The following is a 19,425-nucleotide window of genomic DNA, read 5'->3' on the forward strand; positions in this document are numbered from 1 at the left end:
AGCTTTGGAAAAACAGAACAAAAAACTTACAATTTAAAAAGAATATGTTGGTTAATGAAAATGACTATTTTTATATGTTGTTTTGTCATCAAACAACATTTAAAAGGTGCATGTATACATATCATTTTGAGTTTTTGACGTTTGTGTACGCAATACATGCATTTTAATATTTTTTATACTCAATACAAAAAGCTTTGTTAGGATGACTTTAGTTTTCTTTAAGAAATATCAAAGTATCAGAAAATGGAATGACTTATGGAAATTTTACAGTTTCATATTTGATATTTTCTTTCACCCTTTATCAAATTGTATGTCGTCTACCTCTTAGTTTTTCTCCTACACGTGAAGAAGAGACTCCAGAGTCGTCGCTCGGGTGACGACTGTGCTCTTATCTTGTGTTCACAAGCTAGTCATCCAATTTCATTATAAAATTTTAATCTATTTAAAATTATTGCAACTTGGAAATTTTAAAGATCATAGTCACATATACATTAGGTCCATAATCTAGTGGGGTCATACACACGACAATACTTAAATTGTTTGGAAACACAATCACGCGAGCTTAAAGCATCCTATGGGCACCCATACCGGTTCTTAAAGCGATAAGTTTTGATCCATCCACCAATCGTGTTATGCAACGGCACGCACATAGCGTCGATGTTGGTCCAAAACAATTACATTTTATACTCCAATTTTTATATATATGTGACATGTGAACGTTGACAAAATATTACAAAAAGGAAAAACAAAAAGGTTAATTAGACGTAACTCAAGAGCCAAAGAATGAAAAATATTTATGTATGTGAATGTGACACAAAACTAATAATAATAAGAATCAATTGAAGTGGGAATTGGTCGTGTGTGAGAAGCAAAGTCACTTAAAATGATGATCCTTTTGTTCATCTTAGCTTTTGCTGGTGATGCCGCGAACCGCTCTCCCCGCTTTCAGTAGCCGCTGTCTCTTGCTTATCTCTGTTTCCATGGTCCCTCGTTGTTCGGCGTTCCTGCAAAAAAACATCGTCTCACCATTAGACAATTATTTTAGGGAAATTGCATTCACTATACACAACAAAAACCAAAATTCATTAACTAACTAAAAACACCCCCTCTCTCCTACTTTATTTTCCTATCTCTCTCTACACTCTCTCTAAAAATCTAATTTCCCTTATTTTTTTGGTTATTTAGCAAATAAGCCCATTATTTTAACTCGAAAAGACAATGAAAACGCAGAAAAAAATGGCTTACATCGCGATAGAGTGAGTCTTCAGCTTCAAGCATATGAATGATATGTCCCATTTTAGGTCTCTTGTTTGCGTCAGGATCCACACAACGCAAAGCAACTAGCAACACTCGTTTAAGAGCCTTCGATGATGGTGGTTCCGCTATTTTGGGATCAACTACTTCTTCTGATCTTCGGTTTCCTACCATTGTTTTCAGCCAGTCCACTAGATTCGTCTATAAACCCCACACACAGAGAAAAAAAAAAACATGTATAAGAAAAACATAGAGGGAATAGAAACAAGGAGGGTGTAAGAATCCACTAATAAACACATACTTCTCCTTGAGGGCGACTATAATCAACAGGGTTTCTACCAGTGATGATCTCCATGATTAATATTCCAAAGCTGTAGATGTCACTCTTCTCGTTTAACATTCCGGTGCATGCATATTCCGGCGCTACATAACTGAACAAGTGACAAGTTATTTCCTAAAGACTCAGATTTATAAAGGCTTTTATAGCATGATGATTCAGGGGAGAGAGAGAGAGAGAGAGAGAGAGTTTACCCGAAGGTTCCCATGACACGGGTGGTCACATAACTGCTGTCGGAACCCAAGAGCTTAGCAAGTCCAAAATCCGAAACCTTAGCATTCCATTGGCGATCAAGCAATATATTCCCCGATTTTATATCCCGATGTACCACTTTTGGTTCAAGACCCTCGTGTAGATACGCCAATCTACATAAGTATATATACACCACACTCTTACAAAGATAAACTACAAACATAGCTGACTGCAAGACGAATCTATTTAACTTACCCTTTAGCCATCCCGAGTATAATGTTCATACGAATATCCCACGTTAGAGGACTCACATCACCAACATCACCGTGAATCCATTGCTCCAAATTGCCATTATCCACAAAGTCATACACCAGCATCCTGTAAGCAGACAGAACTCCCACATATTAGATCACAACATTGCTTTCTTCCCAATTCTTTTTATTTTAAAAATAGGAATAAATGAATGAGCAGCATCAACATTTACCTGTAAGCACCTTCAACGCAATAACCTAAGAGCCGAACGAGATTCTTGTGCCGTACACGCCCAATCACTTCCACTTCTACTTTGAATTCCTTCTCTGCCTGCCCCCTGTAAATTATTATAAGAAACACTTACAAATCTTACACTTGATATAGAGAGATCTAAATCCAAAAGCATAGTATTTACTTATTAGTCATCAAAACCACATGTGACCCATGACATCATCATCTATACATATGATGAATTCAATAACAAAAACAACAACTTTCAAGGATCACAATCATACGCACGGCAGTTAGATATGAGAAATTGACTCTGATCGCTGTCACTCATCTCCCTCGGCTCTACACATAAATCTAGAAATGAGTAATGGATCAATTTGTTTACCTGTTATTAAGCAAGTTCTTGACGGCGACTTTAGTACCGTCAGTTAAAACCCCACGATACACTATCCCGTAACCTCCTTCTCCGATCACATTCTCCTCACACAGCCCATTCGTGGCCGCCTCCAGCTCCCTCAGAGTATACCACCTCCCCCATCCCAGATGCGACACCTCCGGCCCCACGTTCCCGCTCCCCGAATACGACGCCGTCTCGCTCGCACTCGCCGTTCCTCTGCTCTCCCCGCTCGACACTCGATCCGAGAACACCACTCTGTGCTCCATCTTCCCTATGTCCACCTGGATCTCCGCCGGCGCCGGAACGATCTCCTTAATCTCCTTCGAAATCGGCGGCGTTGCCACGGCGGCGGAGGCGAAGTCGGCTCGCGGTTTGCGGTTTTTGCGGCGGGAGGTGAGGCAGAGGGAGAGGAGGAAGAGGGCGATGACGATTAGGGATCCGAGTAGGATTCCGATGACGACCCATAGCCGGAGACCGAAGATCGACGTCGGTTTCGAAAGCTCCGTGTTGACGATAGCAGCGTCGAACACCGACATCTCGTTTCCTGTTTCTTCGCAAAAACAAATCTATAATTGTCACCGCATCGAGTGTTGGTTGAATCGAAATCACGGAATCTAGGAAAAAGAACAGAAGAGATTAATTAAATTAAATGAAAGGAAATGGAATTTAAAGAAGAGGGGTTTCCAGTGAACTTGTGTCTGTGGGATGAGCTGTCCTTTTGAGTTTCTGTCTCCATGTAATAATAATATCTATGGTCTGACGGTGAGAGTGGTTTTATTCAAATGACGTTTTTACCCTTCTCGAGTAAGCAGACGTTGTTGTGATGTGCTGGAGGAACGCTTTTGGTTTGGGGGTAAATGCATCAATCAATGACGACGTGATGAAGCGATAGATAGCCGTTAGTGTGTTATGGTGAGGTACGGGTTCAGTGCAGTATTCATTCTGTGGCGGAGTTATTATTAACTCTTTTCATTTCTTCTTTTCACTCAATCTGGACCCTAACATTTGCTTATTTGTTGTTTAACATAATTTGTTTGTGTTTTAGATATGGATATATCCCTCTTGTAACACGTATTTAAGTGAATAAATAAACACTTTTTGTTAGAAAAAAGTACCAAAAGTTCGGTTTGCTCTTAAATTTATTTAGCGATGAATTGAGAGAGAATAACTTTTTGGTGTGGCCTCGAATATTTTAGGATTTTTTTACTTTATAAGACACTTTTCGTCTTATGTTTTACACCTTTAGACACTTTCTGCTGGCTAGACACATTATGTCTCTCTAATGTCCTTCATACCCTCAATTTTGATCAGACCAAACTAACCTAACCAGAAACAACTAACCATGATTATATTCTCTCATTTCTACTCTCTACACTCTCCTCTCTCCTCTCTCCTCTCACCTTCAAAACGTAGATCTACTTTCCCTTTCACAAATTTCCAAGCCTAATTTCATATCTCTTTCCAATTCTGATTTCAAATCTCAAATCTACTTTTACTTTTCCAAATCCCCTAATTCTAATTTCAAACTCTCTTCTTCTTCCTAACTCAACCTTTCTCTGGAAAATTTTGTTTTTCTCTGTTTTTTTTTTTACTTTCTCAATAATAATATCACAAACCTCATAAATTCATAGATCTTTCTCTCGGTAATTTTTAAGAGCTTGTTTCTTTGACCAAACCAACTCTACCTTCCAATCTATCTCTGAGCTCGATCCCTTGCGCTCACTACGACATAGAAACGTCAAGTTAGCACCAGGTTTGTCTTTAATCCTCAATGTTTTCCTTTGATTTTGATTTGTAGAAGATGAGTTGAGGACGAGATCTTTTTGGTACCATAAGACACGAAGTTTTGGTCTGAAAACTATTTCATAATTGCTTGTTATGTGTCAGTGAAAAGGAGATGTGGAGGAGCAAGGGGAAGAAGAAGACAAGAAAGTTGCGTTTGAATGTGTGACGACGGCACCTCTCTACTTCAGCGGAGGACGACTGAACCTGTGCGACGACAAACGCAGAGTAGGGCTGAAATTGGAGAAGTTCATGAAGCTGATGATGTCAACGAGTTTGATCTGCTGCTAGTTGGTGATTTGGGTCATGCTAGAGAGTGAGAGCACCAATGGTGAATTTTCAGTTTTTTTTTTTAATTTGTGGTCCCTCATGTTTTGGTTATTCACGCTTTCACCCAATATTTTTAAAATGTGCAAAACATTTTCTTGATTTAGATGAGATAAACACATCCACATCCGTACCTCACATTTTGGTTTGAGTCATTGTCTCTAGACCTTTGTTTTCTCTTTCAAGTAATGAAAACACTTTTGTCTACAAATTTTTATCTACACATGTCGTCCACATCCACATATTTAGTTCATGTCCATGTCGACATATTTGTTTTTGTAAACGTTGATATATATACATATATGATATATATAAAATGATGTCAAAAATAGAAAATTATATATATAAATTATTGTAATAGTATATTCATTTTATAACTCTTAAAAATTTGAAATAAAATCAATTGAAAACATTAGGTGGTATAAACAATAATAAAATAAAGAACCAATCATTAAAAAAAAAAAGATCTCATCCACTAACACAAACATTAAAATACAATTGAAAACATTAGATGTGTCCATGTCCACATTTTTTCTATATACACGGTTATTTATTGTTGATATGATTTTTTCATATTTAGATTGCAAAAATATACTAAAATGGATCTAAAAATGTAAAGAACAAAAAGATAAAATTTATGATATCAAAAATTTATTTAGTTATTTACTTTAATATGTTAAAATAATCACATAAAGAAATAGAAAGGATTGATAAAGTAATATTTAAAAAAGGAAAACATATCATATGATCATATCCATCCACAATAGTTGGATGTACACAATTACAATGTTTCTATCCACAACTCTTTTGTCCACATTTTTCATTTGTATCTTTTGAAATATAACAAGAAAACATATCAAAATGGATATCAAATTATAGAGAATAAAAAAACATAATTTAGTATATCAAACAAATTTGTCAAATATATCCTTAAATTTAAAATAAACAAAACAAACTAAAACTAAGTAAAACAAACAATAATAATTAAAAAAAGAAAGAAACATGTCTTTTCATTTGGTTTGGTTTGAGGAGATATAAAATACGAATAAAAAAAAGTGACCCAACTACTATAGTTAAAATTGGTCCCCACAAACCAAGCTTCTTCTTTCTTTTAACCGAACGTAAGGGTAATTATGTACAAATACATGGAGGAGAAAGGAAAGAAAGTGTGCCTCTAGCAGGAAGTACCTTATCATGACAAAAAAGAGAAAAAAGTGTCTGAAAACGTAACTCACTCTGATTTCCGCAAATAGAATTAAACGAAAGCTGTCATAAGAGGAAGAAAACAATTATAGACCGGCTCCTATCTCCCAAACAATTGTTAAATCCTTCATCTCATGGAAAATGGGCTATGGCCCATATGAATTGGTTCGAATAGTTCCCTTATGTGTTTCATAATTGTGCTCTAATTCAAACTAATTGTGGCTTGTACTAGGTTGAACCCATAAAACTAACTACCCTGGATTGGCTGTACTTGTTTCTCTTTCTTCTGATTTAATATGAAGACCATGTTCTTATACATGCGAAGAGTGGATGCATTATTAGTTTTTGTTTTTACCAGCAATAGGAGGCAGAGAATCTAAACATACAGAGTATTACAATCATGAGGCTGATCACATGCCCAAAGATCGCTAACAAAACCCTTTTGTACACAGCCCATTTTATTCAGTTATTCTTTGTGATGTTTTGTTTAGTAGGGTTAATTCATTTATAACAATAGCGTGAAACATAAAAAAAACACATCTCGGATAAACCAAGTGTTCCATAAGATAAAGGAATCTTGGATAGAAAAGAAAAGGTGCATAGAATGATAGATCCGAGATTATAAGAGAAAACATACAGACATTGAGAAAAGGTTGCGCAGCTACACATCTAAGGTACCAAACCAAGTGGTTTGGGACGCCAAGCTGCTAGGTAACAAAGGTCCTGGATAATGAAATCTCAAAATGATCAAATCATGTCTGGAACATAATGGAACCACATGAAAGTGTCGACACACACATAAAAGATTTACTCGTATAAAGAGAATAGCACTTGAACATAAACGAGGATCAGAGAACCCACGAATGAGTACTCATACAATATCATAAAGATTAGAAAGATAAACGTGGAGGTTCAAAGTATCTAAAGGAGAGATGAGCGTATTGGCCATGTACATATACAGAAACGCCATCTGATAAACCAGTGAAATAGATGGATCTTGTGAAATAAAGAAACCGTGAGAGAAGGCACATGATCACGTGGTCTAGAGTGTTCATGTCTTCCTAATAACAGCATTAGATCATAGCTTGTTACACAAGGTACTCACAGAGATCAAAGGAACAGATTATAAGGAGATGAACTCCTATGTGGTGGATGCTGCTACAGATTTTCGAAATTGAAAATAGTCTGGTCATAAGAAAGAATTACATACAATAAAGATGTAGTAAGCAGCATATGGATCACTGGATAGAATGAAAGAACAGCTTTGTTCCTAAGCTGATTCATGGACTGAAAAGCAGCTGCATATAGTATGTAAAGGAAATTGATCACGACATGATCTTGGAGTTGTATGAAAGACAATCCAATAACAGTCCATAGACAAGAATTTGAAATCCCTTGTGTTTAAACCTAAAAGAGGTTAGTATGGGTGTCCGGCTAAAGACGTCCGGCCCATCGGCTTAAAGGCGTTCGGCCTTTCAGCTAGAAGCGTCCGGCCCCTTCTACTAAAGACGTTCAGCCCTCAGACTATAAGCGTCCGGCTCTGTCCGTCTAAGGACGTCTGGCCCTGTCCATCTAAAGGCGTCCGACTCTTCAGCAAAACAACGTCTGGCTCTTCTAGACACGTCCGACTTTTATTTCTAAAAGGCGTCTGGCCCTTCTTCTTGATCACGGGCCAGTTGAGACAAAGGATCAACCGGATACAAATGTATTGTAGTCCATTAGTTTGCGAGAGCCGAGATCTATGACCTAATTATATATTTCAGTGTGTGATATAATCCACAGCAATAGAGGTCATGAGACAAGCAGTGGACATGTATAGACAAGGTCTATGACCTGGACATGGATCGGCCATATTGGAACATGGTCGAATGATAACCATGTTTAGTACATTGTCCATAAATAAAGAGTTAAGAATAGACAATCACGTCCAGACTATGGACATGAGCAAACACGATTTGCAAAGATCCAATAGTGATCTCCGAGGACAATGTGGTTCACATTGCTTAGCACACATGCTTTACCGGGACACTCGATGTTAAAAGACATGAGAAACGACCTAAGAGGTCGAAGTGGTCTAGTTACGGCTTAGTGATGAAACTGGCCGAATTCCCTATCCAACATACAGGATACATCACGCACCAAGATGCGTAGAATAGTGAATCTACACTGAGGTTCACATCAGAGGGAGTAGTGCGTGTTGTACTCTTTTTCCTTCATCATGGTTTTGTCTCACTGGATTTTCCTGATAAGGTTTTAATGAGGCAACATGAAGCGTACTACAAATCCTTTATGGCATCCAAGGGAGAGTGTTATAAAACATGGAGTGGATTGCCATAACCAGGCCCGGTATGTAACCAGCCCGTAGAGAGAGAAGGACGGCCCAACCCTAGAGAGAGGCGGCTTAGAGAGAAAAGGAAACCGTCTTTCATTTTCCTTAAACTTGTTATCTTTCTATTATTATGTATTAGTAGTTTTCGTAATCCTAGTAAGTTTAGGTTTTGGATACTTTCCATTTTACTTATCTTGTAATCCTTATATAAAGGAATCCCTTTGATAATTAATAATAACACAAAAATATTCAGTCTCTAAACTCTCTAATTATAACTGACTGAGAATATATATGATTTGCGTCTAAGATATATTCAACTTATTGTCACAAAAAACTTAATAAAAAAAATATATACTTTGTTTTAAGGACATTAAAAATTACCTTAAAAATTTTAACATTTTAAAAAAAAATATGAATCAATAATATTAATATAAAATTTTATCCAAAAAACTCAGCACTAAATAAATGCATAAACAAAAAAACAAACAAACCCTAAACCCTATAATCTTAAGCATTATTCTAAACCAAACCTTAAACCCAACCTAAACCAAACGCTAAACCATTCTTACTACCTAAACCCTAAATTCTACCTAACCCTAGACTCTACCTAAACCTAGACCTTAACCTATCTAATCCTAAACCCTACATAAACCTAACCCTAATCCCTAAACCCTTCATACTACCTAAACCCTAAACCTACCTAACCCTAAACGCAAACCCTACCTAACCCTAAACCCTTCATACTACCTAAACCCTAAACCTACCTAACCCTAAACGTAAACCCTACCTAACCCTAAACCCTACCTAACCCTAAACCCTTCCTAATCCTAAAACCCTACCTAAAACCTAACCCTAAACCTAAACCCTACCTACCCTAAACTCTACCTAACCCTAAACCCTACCTAACCCTAACCCTACATAACCCTAAACCCTACTAACCCTACCTAACATAAACCCTACCTAACCTAAAACCTTTCTAACCCTAAACCCTTTCTAGCCCTAAAACCTACCTAACCCTAAACCCTACCTAACCCTAAACCCTATCTAACCCTAAACCCTACCAAACCCTAAACCCTACCTAACCCTAAACCCTACCTACCCTAAACCCTACCTAACCCTAAACCCTACCTAACCCTAAACCCCTTCTAACCCTAAACCTGACCTAACCCTAAACCATGCCTAACCCTAAACCATTCTAACCCTAAACCCTACCTAATTCTAAACCCTACCTAACCTAAACTCTACCTAACCCTAAACCCTACCTAACCCTAACCCTACATAACCCTAAACCCTACTAACCCTACCTAACATAAACCCTACCTAACCTAAAACCTTTCTAACCCTAAACCCTTTCTAGCCCTAAAACCTACCTAACCCTAAACCCTACCTAACCCTAAACCCTATCTAACCCTAAACCCAACCTAACCCTAAACCCTACCTACCCTAAACCCTTTCTAACCTTAAACCCTACCTAACCCTAAACCCCTTCTAACCCTAAACCTGACCTAACCCTAAACCATGCCTAACCCTAAACCATTCTAACCCTAAACCCTACCTAATTCTAAACCCTACCTAACCCTAACCCTATATAACCCTAAACCCTACTAACCCTAACCCCTACTAACCCTAAACCCTACCTAATCCTAAAACCTTTCTAACCCTCAACCTATCTAGCCCTAAACCCTACTTAACCCTAAACCCTACCTAACCTTAAACCCTACCTACCCTAAACCCTACCTAACCTTAAACCCTACCTAACCCTAAACCCTACCTAACCCTAAACTCTACCTAGCCCTAAACCCTACCAACCCTAAACCTTACCTAACCCTAAACCCTATTAACCCTAAACCCTACCTACCCTTAACCCTTTTTAACCTTAAACCCTACCTAACCCTAAACCCTTCCTAACCCTAAACCCTGCCTAACCCTAAAAACCCTACCTAACCCTAAACCCTTTCTAACCACCCTACCTAACCCTAAACCCTGATAACCCTAAACCCTACCAATCCTAAACCTTACCTAACCCTAAACCCTATTAACCCTAAACCCTACCTACCCTTAACCCTTGTTAACCCTAAACCCTACCTAACCCTAAACCCTTCCTAACCCTAAACCCTGCCCTACCTAACCCTAAACCCTTTCTAACCCTAAATCCTACCTAACCTAAACCCTGCCTAAACCTAACCCTAAAACCCTACGTAAACCTAACCATAAATCTCATCTAATGCTAAAATTCTACCAACCCTAAACACTAAAAAATAATCTCAAAACTTAAAGCTAAAAAAACTTTTTAATTTTTTGTTGTGATATTCAAATAACAAATTACATAGTGAATTTTAAATCTTACATCCATTATTTTAATTGCCAAAAAATTTTGAAAGTTGTATCTTATGAATAAAAAAGATAAATTATATTTTAATAACGTTAAATTTTGTTAAAATAGAATGAAAAACTATTATCATAAATAAATAAAGAATTTTGATGAAATTTGAAAATCTTCGAATCAATAACAATTAATTAGTAATATTTCAAAACTCTTAAACTATTATAGCAGTAGAATCTCAAAAAAAAAAAAACTAAAGTTCTCAAACATTTATCTGCCAATAACCATCCTTAAATCTTTGCTCATTCACAAGAAAATAATATTCTTTACATAAATTGGAAACAAATTTTGTTTTTTGACTAGAGATCCAAATTTAAATTATACCACTAAAATATTTTAATATTTCATTGTTCAAAAATAACAAGTTAATGTTCTTAAAACAATAATCATCTTTAAATCTTTGCTCATTCAAAAAAAAAAATATTATTTACATAAACTGGAAACAAGTTTTGTTTTTTGACTAAAGACCCAAGTTTAAATTATACCACTAATATATTTTAATATTTAATTGTTCAGAAATATATATATTTATATATTCAAGAGTAGACAATGCATAGATGATACTAAATTGATCGCAAGAATTCTTTTTGGAAAACACAATATAACTAGTATAGTATACAAAGAACTTTTCAAAAATTTATGAAAATATTTAAGCCCGCATCACGGACAAAACACCTAGTGACCGAGTGTTCAAGACGTAAAAAACAAACTTAAACGAGCAGTGGCAAAATATAATCACACGTACGCTAATATATACTATCTCCGTTTCAATATGATGTTTTAGGTGATTGTTTTTGTTTCACAATAGATGATGTTTTCATATATCTAGATAACTTTAACTTTAGCAAAACCTGTGTAGCCAATTGTGTATTTATTATTTTTGTTTATAATTAAATAAATTAGTTTTAAATTATATTTTAATAATTTTTTTATATAATTTTTTAACATGTTCATCTATTAGGAAACGGATAGAGTATCTTTCTACACAGGACATGCTTTATCTAACACCTAAGATCAAAATATTCTAAACTCTTGACTCGTATGTACAAGTACAACCGCTTCACTCATTTGGTCCAGTCGCCGTAGGCATAAAGAGAAAGAGAGAGTAGCAGTGTTCATTTCCTCTCTCACTTCTCATTAAACCTAACCGGGTCTCTCTATTCACTGTTGTATGATGATATTAACCTCCTCTGTATAAAACAGACCAATCATGCCCCGTAAGCCAAAAAATGAAGATTTAACAAACTTTGTGTAGCGATGAGTAACACTTACTTGTTCTTCAAACTCGGGGCTTGACAGGTTTACAGACAAGTTTTTCATCAATAAGAGGACCTGATGAACAAAGACATTGTCAAACGACAATTAAGATATGTTCTCGAGTAGTTGACGATTGTCACATACCGTTTCTAGATTGATAGGATCCATTTGCTTTAACCTCTGGACATGACCTGTTGTTTTTGGATCGAATACACTTCCTATAAAGCTGTAAACTTCAGCGAAATTCGGCATCACTGTGTGTTCAAAACACAAACTCAGTAATCAGAGCACATATTGAAGACAAACTCGTAATCAGTATAATACTGCAGACAAACAGAAGATCTTGTACCTCTCTGGTCATCTGTCTCCGTAACTGTTCTCGTCCTCATCTTATCTCTAATACTCCTACTACGACTAGTGCTGCAACAGTTCTCTAGGACACCCAATTCCTCTACAGATCACAAAATTTATTACCCTTGAGATGATTAACAGCTCAATCCACAGCAAATTTAAGCACATATAATAATATTACCTTTGATCACTGGAATTGGCGTAATAACATTGCAACGCATTAATCCGTGATTAGGAGTACTAATCACCGGTTGTGGATCAGTGGGGTACAAGTACTCATGTTCAAGCAATGCGTTTGAAGTTGTAAGAGCCACTGCACCCAAGAAAAAAAAAAGCAAAAGAAAATCAGATAAGAGACAGAACATAACAGAAGCAGCTTCAGTAGGAAGATTAAAAAGAAACTAGTACCACTTTTGGAAGCCTTTTGTGGATAGGGATGATTAGCTTTCCTCTTTGGTCGAGGAGGAGGAAGATGTTCGTTAGTCCCATTCTTCTGAACCTTGAGAAAGTATTTCTGCGCGTGGCTTCGTATCTACAACGAAATTCGAAAGAAAAAAACATTTGAGTTCAGAAAATTTTAGAAAAATCTAATAAAACACTAATATTATGTAATTCTCAGACAATGCTGATGACGAAATCAAATGGAATGTAATTATGATGAAGACTGAATCTAACCTGGATAACTGTTTTTGATCCAACAAAGGCCTCTATTTTCTTCCAATCACGGTCAAACCTGTAAATCAATCAGTCATTAGATGAGAGAGTTGCTGAGTTTACCATCTAGAAGAAGCAGAGATAGAGAGGTCGTTTTGACATACAAATGGAGAGCTTCAATGAACTTGTCGTGTTCTTGCTCCGTCCAGTTCTCTCTAGACTTGGTGATTGTGTATGGCTTTCTAATCTTCTTTGTTGGATCCTCGCTGAACGACATCGTATGGCTCCGTGCAGAAACAGGCATCGTTGTCTTCGAGTGGGGAAGAGTAGTACTGAAACCCGGTAAGCTCATATTCATGGAGGAAACAAATGAGAATGGCTAGTATCGGTGGGTTTTATTGAGACAATAAAAACTCGGAAGTTCACTTTCAAGTCTGAAAGAGAGAGTCTAATGACGTTTGTGACTTTGTTGCTAGGCGAGAATGGCTATTTACCATATGAGGGAGAAGAAACAGAAAGGGGTCGATATAAAGGGAAATAGATTTTAGCCGAACACGTGTAAGGAGCCGGTTGCTCTGGTTCACAGCGTGGGACTATCACCTTCAAGACATGTGGACAACCATCTGCTTACACTGACGTCAAGCAAAAGCCTAACGTCACGTATCTACGGCTAATAAAGCGCCACGTGGCTGACGATGGCAATCAGTTAATTAGTTGTTACCTGCGCGAAACAGACTGTTGCTGCTGCTGTGGCTCGTATATAAAAGACACAGTTTCTCTCATTTGTGGTTTTTAGCTCAAAACTTTCAAATCAGTTGGTTTCTTCTTTCTGGAACACAAACGCAGCATAAACATCCAATTCTCTAAATTCCAACACTAAACAGCAACACACATTACTTATAAAGTTCAAAAGCAAAACAAAAACAAACATCAATCTAAGAATCTTAGCTTATCGGATATCTCCGCAAACCGAATAAAGAAAGGAGGTTAGAAACAAACACACATTACAGATGAAAAGAATATATAATAAGATTGACTGATACGAATCAGACAACACGACACCGACCGTAGACAACAAAATATGTGAATCCTACAAACGTAAGGAAAAATAAAAACATAGGAGAGAAACTCACTAAAGAAGAAAACTCTGGTTTCTTCTCTCTTTTTGTTTTTCTCAATCGATCCAACGTGTGACACCATCGTCTCCTACTATCGCCAGAATCTCCACACGCACCTCCAAACTCGCCTGCAACATTGTTTTAAACATTTTACACATACAAACCAGCATCTTTTTTCCATTTATGTATTTGTATTGTATGGTGGTTTGACAGAGAGGCTTACAGAGGAATTCCTGCAGTTGACAAGCCTGCATTCGTCCAAAGAACCTTCTAGACTCCAACTCTCCCACACATCAAAACTGTGGCTCGCAAACACAAACTCCATTCTTCTATTGATCTGCACACAACGAGTTTTAGAGCATTCCAAACTTTTGGCTTACCAGTTCACGTAACTGTGTAATGTAAAAGACGGTACCTGCAATAACTTCCCACCCGCAGCAAATGATCTCAGACCCACAGTGTCCTGGAGAACAAACAAGTTCATCCACCAGTACCAATTAGCCATTCATATATAATAACTTTTCTAACAAATGAGATACCGCTCAGTTCAACTTTCTGTTCACCTAGCTTCTCCATTGATAGTATCCAACAACTTTCAACCTCACTCTGGCATTGCAAGCAAAGTAAATGACAAGGAAGAGGAAAAAGAAGGTTTACCTTGTTTCTGTATGCGATAATGAATTGTGCAGCCGGATCCCGTTTGGACACATTTGACAAAGTATCGAGGAACCAACCACCGTTTTTCGTTCTTTGCCTTGAAACATGGAGCCCCGAGAGGTCTTTTGCATACATGGCTATTACATATCCATCTTTCAGCAGTTCACTTGATTTTCCGATGAACTTCTTGCTTGACCTTACAAGCTGGTTTTGGGAAGACTGTTGTTGCATGACTTCAAGTGGTGTTTTCCTGCTTCTTGAATCCTCAGGGGAAACACACCTAGAGCTGGAACTTAGCACTTCTTCGCTGTCACTCATAGCAATATCCTCTCTTCGTGAAGTACTACTTTCTTCATGTAGTCCTGATGAACCCTCTGCTCTTTGCATGTGCTTTTGCTGTGAATGCCTCTTTTTGGCTTTCTTACCGGATCTGCTACGCCTTACTTCAGGTTTTATGGCAGTGTTTTGACCAGGGCTCAGAGATTCCTTAAACTCACTAGCCTCTATAGGAACGATATCGGTGCTGGTGAGAGTACTTTCTCCCTGTTGTTGCCTACTGGTGGATTCCACTAGTGCTAATTTGCCATGTCTGATAGGTGATTGTTCTTCTTCATCACTTGCTTCACTTTCCTCAACCTCCTCATCAGAAACAGTGTTGGTTGGTATTACACCGTCTAAGAAAAAAGATTGCAAGATAGAGATGGCCTTTTCTCTTATCTCCATCCATACTTCCTCACTGTAATCTGCACTACGTGGTAGGATTAGCACATTCGGCATTTCTTTCACCTGCAAATTCAAAATAAGATACAATGAATGGCAAGAGCATAAGCAGACACAAATGGAAAAGAAATCCATACCCATGCTTCCATCCATTGAGGACCTTCAGCACCATCAATAGCGCAACCAGCAATGGTTCCATCAATTAGAAGTTGCTTCACAGCACAATCATCCAGCAGCTGGCAGCTTCCAGTATTCACAAGAAATGCCCCTAACGTACAAAAAAATTCCAACTTTATCATCTCCATAAATATAAATTCCTGGAGAAATCAAACTTCATTTGAGTAACGAGACAAGAAAGATCAGTACCAGGTTTGATATGCTGCAAACACTCTGCGTTGAGTATCTGAACGGTGTTGTCTGTTAACGCACAGTGAAGCGAAATGACATCACTAGCTGCTAGTAGATCATTCAACGTATCCATTCTTCGGGCAGCACGTGGGAACCTCGAGGGCCTAATTCGTTCTTCGTCTCCCTGGACAGATGCAAACACAGCCATTGACAATTTAAGGAAACATCCAATTGAGAGGAACACCACGATTCACAAGTCACAAACATACCTCAGGGACATCAAAGTAGAGGACACTCATCTTGAAAGCCAAGCTCCTGCTAGCTAGATAACGAGCAGATACAGATCTACCGATTATACCCAAAACCATACCTCGGCACCTTCTCATTCCCCTGCATAGCGGCTGAAGCGATCCGAGCCATCCGGAAGCCGACAACGCGTGGCGCGAGAGCAAGTGCGTCCGCCTGAGGAGACCAAGGATGAGCGCCATGACGGTGTCAGCGATTTCCTCAGCTCTGGAAGTATCCACATGGACGAGGCGGAGACCTAGGTCGGCGGCGAGAGTCGAATCCACAGCTCGATCGGCAGAGCCAAGGCATAGGATGAGCTGGTGAGGACGGAGACGGCGCTGAGCTGCGCGTGGAAGGTAGGCGAGGGAATGGATGAGGACGGCGGTGGCGGACTCGATCTTCCCATCGGCGATGCGGCTGAGAGGGACGTATTCGACGCCAGCAACGCCGGCGAGTGAGTCCTGCTCGAGCGCACAATCCTCCACACAGTTGAGTGTGACGACGAGAGGAGACGGCTGTTCACGATGGGGCATTGTAGCAGACGAACGGATCTTGCTCATCTTCTCGCTACTCCCGATGAGAGTATTACACATCTTCAAATATTGGGAATTAGGGTTGAAACTTGTAATTTCGCAACAATACAAGGGCTAATAATTCAATTTTATAAATAATTCAACAATACATATTTGGTCCGAATCTACTAAATGCTGATGCTCGCCGTAAATACGACGCCGTTTCAAGTTAACAATCAGCTTATGACGTTTACACAATGCCAAAACCAACTACACAAGTGAAACATGTACGCTTCCTATGTCAATATTATTTCTTCTTGACCAGGAAGAAAACACAAGCTCCAGAGTGTAGCAGCGACAACAACACGAAGCAACAAATATTTGAATAAAAACAAAAGCCGACTATAAGCGATGAAAAAACGAAGAAGAAGTCTATACAGCTATCTACCAAAATTCTATCTCCACTTGTTTCTTGCTTTCTATAACCCACCCACAGCGGAATTCATAGTTACCACCATTCAAACATCTCGACATGCCTCAGGGTGATGATGATCAGAAGAACCTCCTACGAAGGTTACTAGTAGTAGCTTGATATGAGCGCATGAGCAATCCAACTCCGATGCCAACGCCAAGGCACATCCCAAGGCCTATCCCAACTCCAACTCTGACACCTGCATTGAACCACGAGAGTTGACCATCCTCATCCACGTACATCCCTTCAGGGTAGTACCTCATCTTCATTTCAGACTCATCATCGTAGTCACCAACCTCTGACTCCATCATCTGCATTAAACCAAACCACAAACACTATATATCAAATCTCCATCCTAACTTAAAAATTGTCATCAAGGCTAGAACAAACTATCAACACAGAAGCATACCTGCACTTTCTGCTGGCGGGCGAATTCATCACCAGTGGTAACAACGTCTTGCTCCTTCTCAACCTCCTCGTCCTCAGGGATAGCGTCGAGCGTCACGTGCCTGGCCACCTTCCTCCTCGGACTCGCCTGAATGGTCTTAGTCAAGATGACGGGAACACCGCCACAGCAACCAGCAATATAAACCTCCACGGAGGGAGACGAGACGCCAAGCTTCGGCCTGAAAAACGCAGAGGAGGAGGAGGAAGAGCCCGAACCGTTTCGCATAGCCACGTAACAATCCATGCCCCACCCAGTCTTGGCATCGCTCACCGTTCCGTTATTACTCCACGCGCCTTCGATTCTATCTAGGTTCCCGCACAGCACCATCTCCTCCTTATCGTACACCTCGAAATCGACGCACCCCGTCACGCGCACGGCCTCCGTGCTCACGTAAGTCACCTCCGACGATTCCCGGTCCACTCTGTCGCGTCGGAGCTTTAGAGACGCCGTCTGCAGTGGAGGAACGCGGACGCCGTTTACCTCGAGAGAAGCGCCGGTTTCACGGCGGGGGTGACGGAGGGTAAGGGAGTCGGGGACGTTCTCGACGAAGCAGGGGGCGATGCGGACGTAGAACAGACGAACCTCCAGCCACGCCGATTGCGACAATTGAACTGATGCCGACGACGGCGCAACGGCGGAGGCTTTCATGTGGAATGATTTGGAGGATGTGACCAAAGGATCCGGATGATGATGATGATGATGATGGTGGTGGTGATCCTTCGAAATCATCGGTTCAAATGGATTCGAAGCAATTGTTGATGACGAGAGAATTCAAGGCGATTGATGAACGAACGGAAATTTTGTCGTTTTCGTTCGAGGTTAGGTTTTTGGGGTTTGAGATATTTTTTTCAAGGTAAAAAAAGGGTCAAAATTATAGAGTAGTATTTTGTTTGAAGACGCGGTAAAAACGGAGAGATGGTCAAAGGAGAAACCGACAAGATCAAATACTCACTCTTACGAGGATTATAACGACACGCACGTGTGACTGTTTTTTTTGTTTTTTTTTTAGTGCTGAATAGTATGATAACTGGGCCACAATTTCGTATTCCTTTAAGTTTGGATTTGGGCCTCATCAAATGCTATCAATCGCAAAGACCCATGATCTGCACGTTGAAATCATCATAGAAAACTCGCAGAATAAGCATGGAGTGTGATTCTGTCTGACGTAGTAGTACTGTCTTTAGTAGTGTAATCAGTGTACGTAGTTAGTGTTTTTTAAAAAAATAAATGTTAAATTTATTCAAGACAAAAAACACTTTTCTACAATAAATGTGCGTGACTTATAATTGAAACATTTTGAGCTATTTTAGAAAAAAATCATTCATTGCCTTCATCTTGATGTACGTAGTTAGTGTTTTCGTACGATTATATTTATATTCTATAACAAAGTACGTTTCATCAATTTCTATTTATTTTATTTTATTAACAATCTATTTAACAAAGAGTGTATAACTTCAGTTCCTGATACGCTAAGGCTCCGACTGGTGACATGTAGTATTAGAGTTGAATTACAGTATAATTTGTAATTCGATGTAACTTTCAGTAAAAAATATGTGGTAAAAACTGTAAGTTATGTGGTAAGTGTTGCAGTAAAAATAAAAGTTATCATTTTATTAAAACTTATGACTGGTAACATTTTGATGTATAAGTTGCAGTATAAGTTCTCAATAAAAGAATTGAATATATAAATTGATAAATATAATTTTTATTAATCTTTTTTTAAAATAAATAAAAAAGAAAAAAAATATTTTTAAAAAGCATAAAAATTTTGAAAAAAAAAATCAGTATATAATATTTTCTAAGTATTATATGGAAGATTTGAAAAAAATATTAAAATAATGTTGACTATCATGAAAGACATATTCACTAAAAATAATAATTTATAAAATCTTAAAATAAAACAAATAAATATT

General features: G+C 38.4%; 4 protein-coding genes and 1 long non-coding RNA gene across 8 annotated transcripts; 1 reads left to right on the forward strand and 4 right to left on the reverse strand.

Moving 5' to 3' along the window:
• Positions 1–660: 660 nt before the first annotated feature.
• On the reverse strand, positions 661–3,199 carry LOC103844658 (probable serine/threonine-protein kinase At1g01540). Of its 4 annotated transcripts, none has more exons than XM_033281615.1 (8): positions 2,652–3,199; positions 2,268–2,372; positions 2,039–2,161; positions 1,786–1,956; positions 1,556–1,685; positions 1,208–1,455; positions 992–1,059; positions 661–955 (listed from the first exon to the last, which is right to left on the reverse strand). In XM_033281615.1, the coding sequence occupies exons 1-7, from the start codon at positions 3,197–3,199 to the stop codon at positions 1,029–1,031; spliced, it is 1,356 nt and encodes a 451-aa protein (XP_033137506.1). In that variant the 3' UTR covers positions 661–955; positions 992–1,028. The 4 variants fall into 4 exon arrangements, with proteins under 4 accessions (XP_033137506.1, XP_009119704.2, XP_033137505.1 ...); XM_033281613.1 differs by having other exon boundaries at positions 712–955; positions 992–1,004; positions 1,246–1,455; XM_009121456.3 differs by having other exon boundaries at positions 661–1,004; positions 1,246–1,455.
• On the forward strand, positions 3,196–5,853 carry LOC117128894. The gene is made up of 2 exons (XR_004452304.1): positions 3,196–4,416; positions 4,551–5,853. It is a non-coding gene; the product is annotated as an uncharacterized LOC117128894 (long non-coding RNA).
• A 5,733-nt stretch (positions 5,854–11,586) lies between these two features.
• On the reverse strand, positions 11,587–13,563 carry LOC103844654 (protein REVEILLE 3). Its single transcript, XM_033282046.1, has 8 exons — positions 13,114–13,563; positions 12,971–13,028; positions 12,704–12,827; positions 12,477–12,608; positions 12,294–12,395; positions 12,089–12,198; positions 11,960–12,019; positions 11,587–11,877 (listed from the first exon to the last, which is right to left on the reverse strand). The coding sequence occupies exons 1-8, from the start codon at positions 13,305–13,307 to the stop codon at positions 11,845–11,847; spliced, it is 813 nt and encodes a 270-aa protein (XP_033137937.1). The 5' UTR covers positions 13,308–13,563; the 3' UTR covers positions 11,587–11,844.
• Positions 13,564–13,826: 263 nt separating this feature from the next.
• On the reverse strand, positions 13,827–16,700 carry LOC103844655 (C-terminal binding protein AN). Its single transcript, XM_009121455.3, has 7 exons — positions 16,062–16,700; positions 15,811–15,976; positions 15,582–15,712; positions 14,725–15,510; positions 14,483–14,530; positions 14,291–14,404; positions 13,827–14,195 (listed from the first exon to the last, which is right to left on the reverse strand). The coding sequence occupies exons 1-7, from the start codon at positions 16,671–16,673 to the stop codon at positions 14,124–14,126; spliced, it is 1,929 nt and encodes a 642-aa protein (XP_009119703.2). The 5' UTR covers positions 16,674–16,700; the 3' UTR covers positions 13,827–14,123.
• A 169-nt stretch (positions 16,701–16,869) lies between these two features.
• Positions 16,870–18,817, reverse strand: LOC103844653 (uncharacterized protein At1g01500). The gene is made up of 2 exons (XM_009121453.3): positions 17,474–18,817; positions 16,870–17,375 (listed from the first exon to the last, which is right to left on the reverse strand). Exons 1-2 carry the CDS (start codon positions 18,239–18,241, stop codon positions 17,145–17,147), a joined length of 999 nt encoding a protein of 332 aa, XP_009119701.1. The 5' UTR covers positions 18,242–18,817; the 3' UTR covers positions 16,870–17,144.
• Positions 18,818–19,425: the final 608 nt, after the last annotated feature.

The sequence above is a fragment of the Brassica rapa genome, chromosome A10 (assembly GCF_000309985.2).
Source record: "Brassica rapa cultivar Chiifu-401-42 chromosome A10, CAAS_Brap_v3.01, whole genome shotgun sequence".
In the NCBI taxonomy this organism is placed as follows: domain Eukaryota; kingdom Viridiplantae; phylum Streptophyta; class Magnoliopsida; order Brassicales; family Brassicaceae; genus Brassica; species Brassica rapa.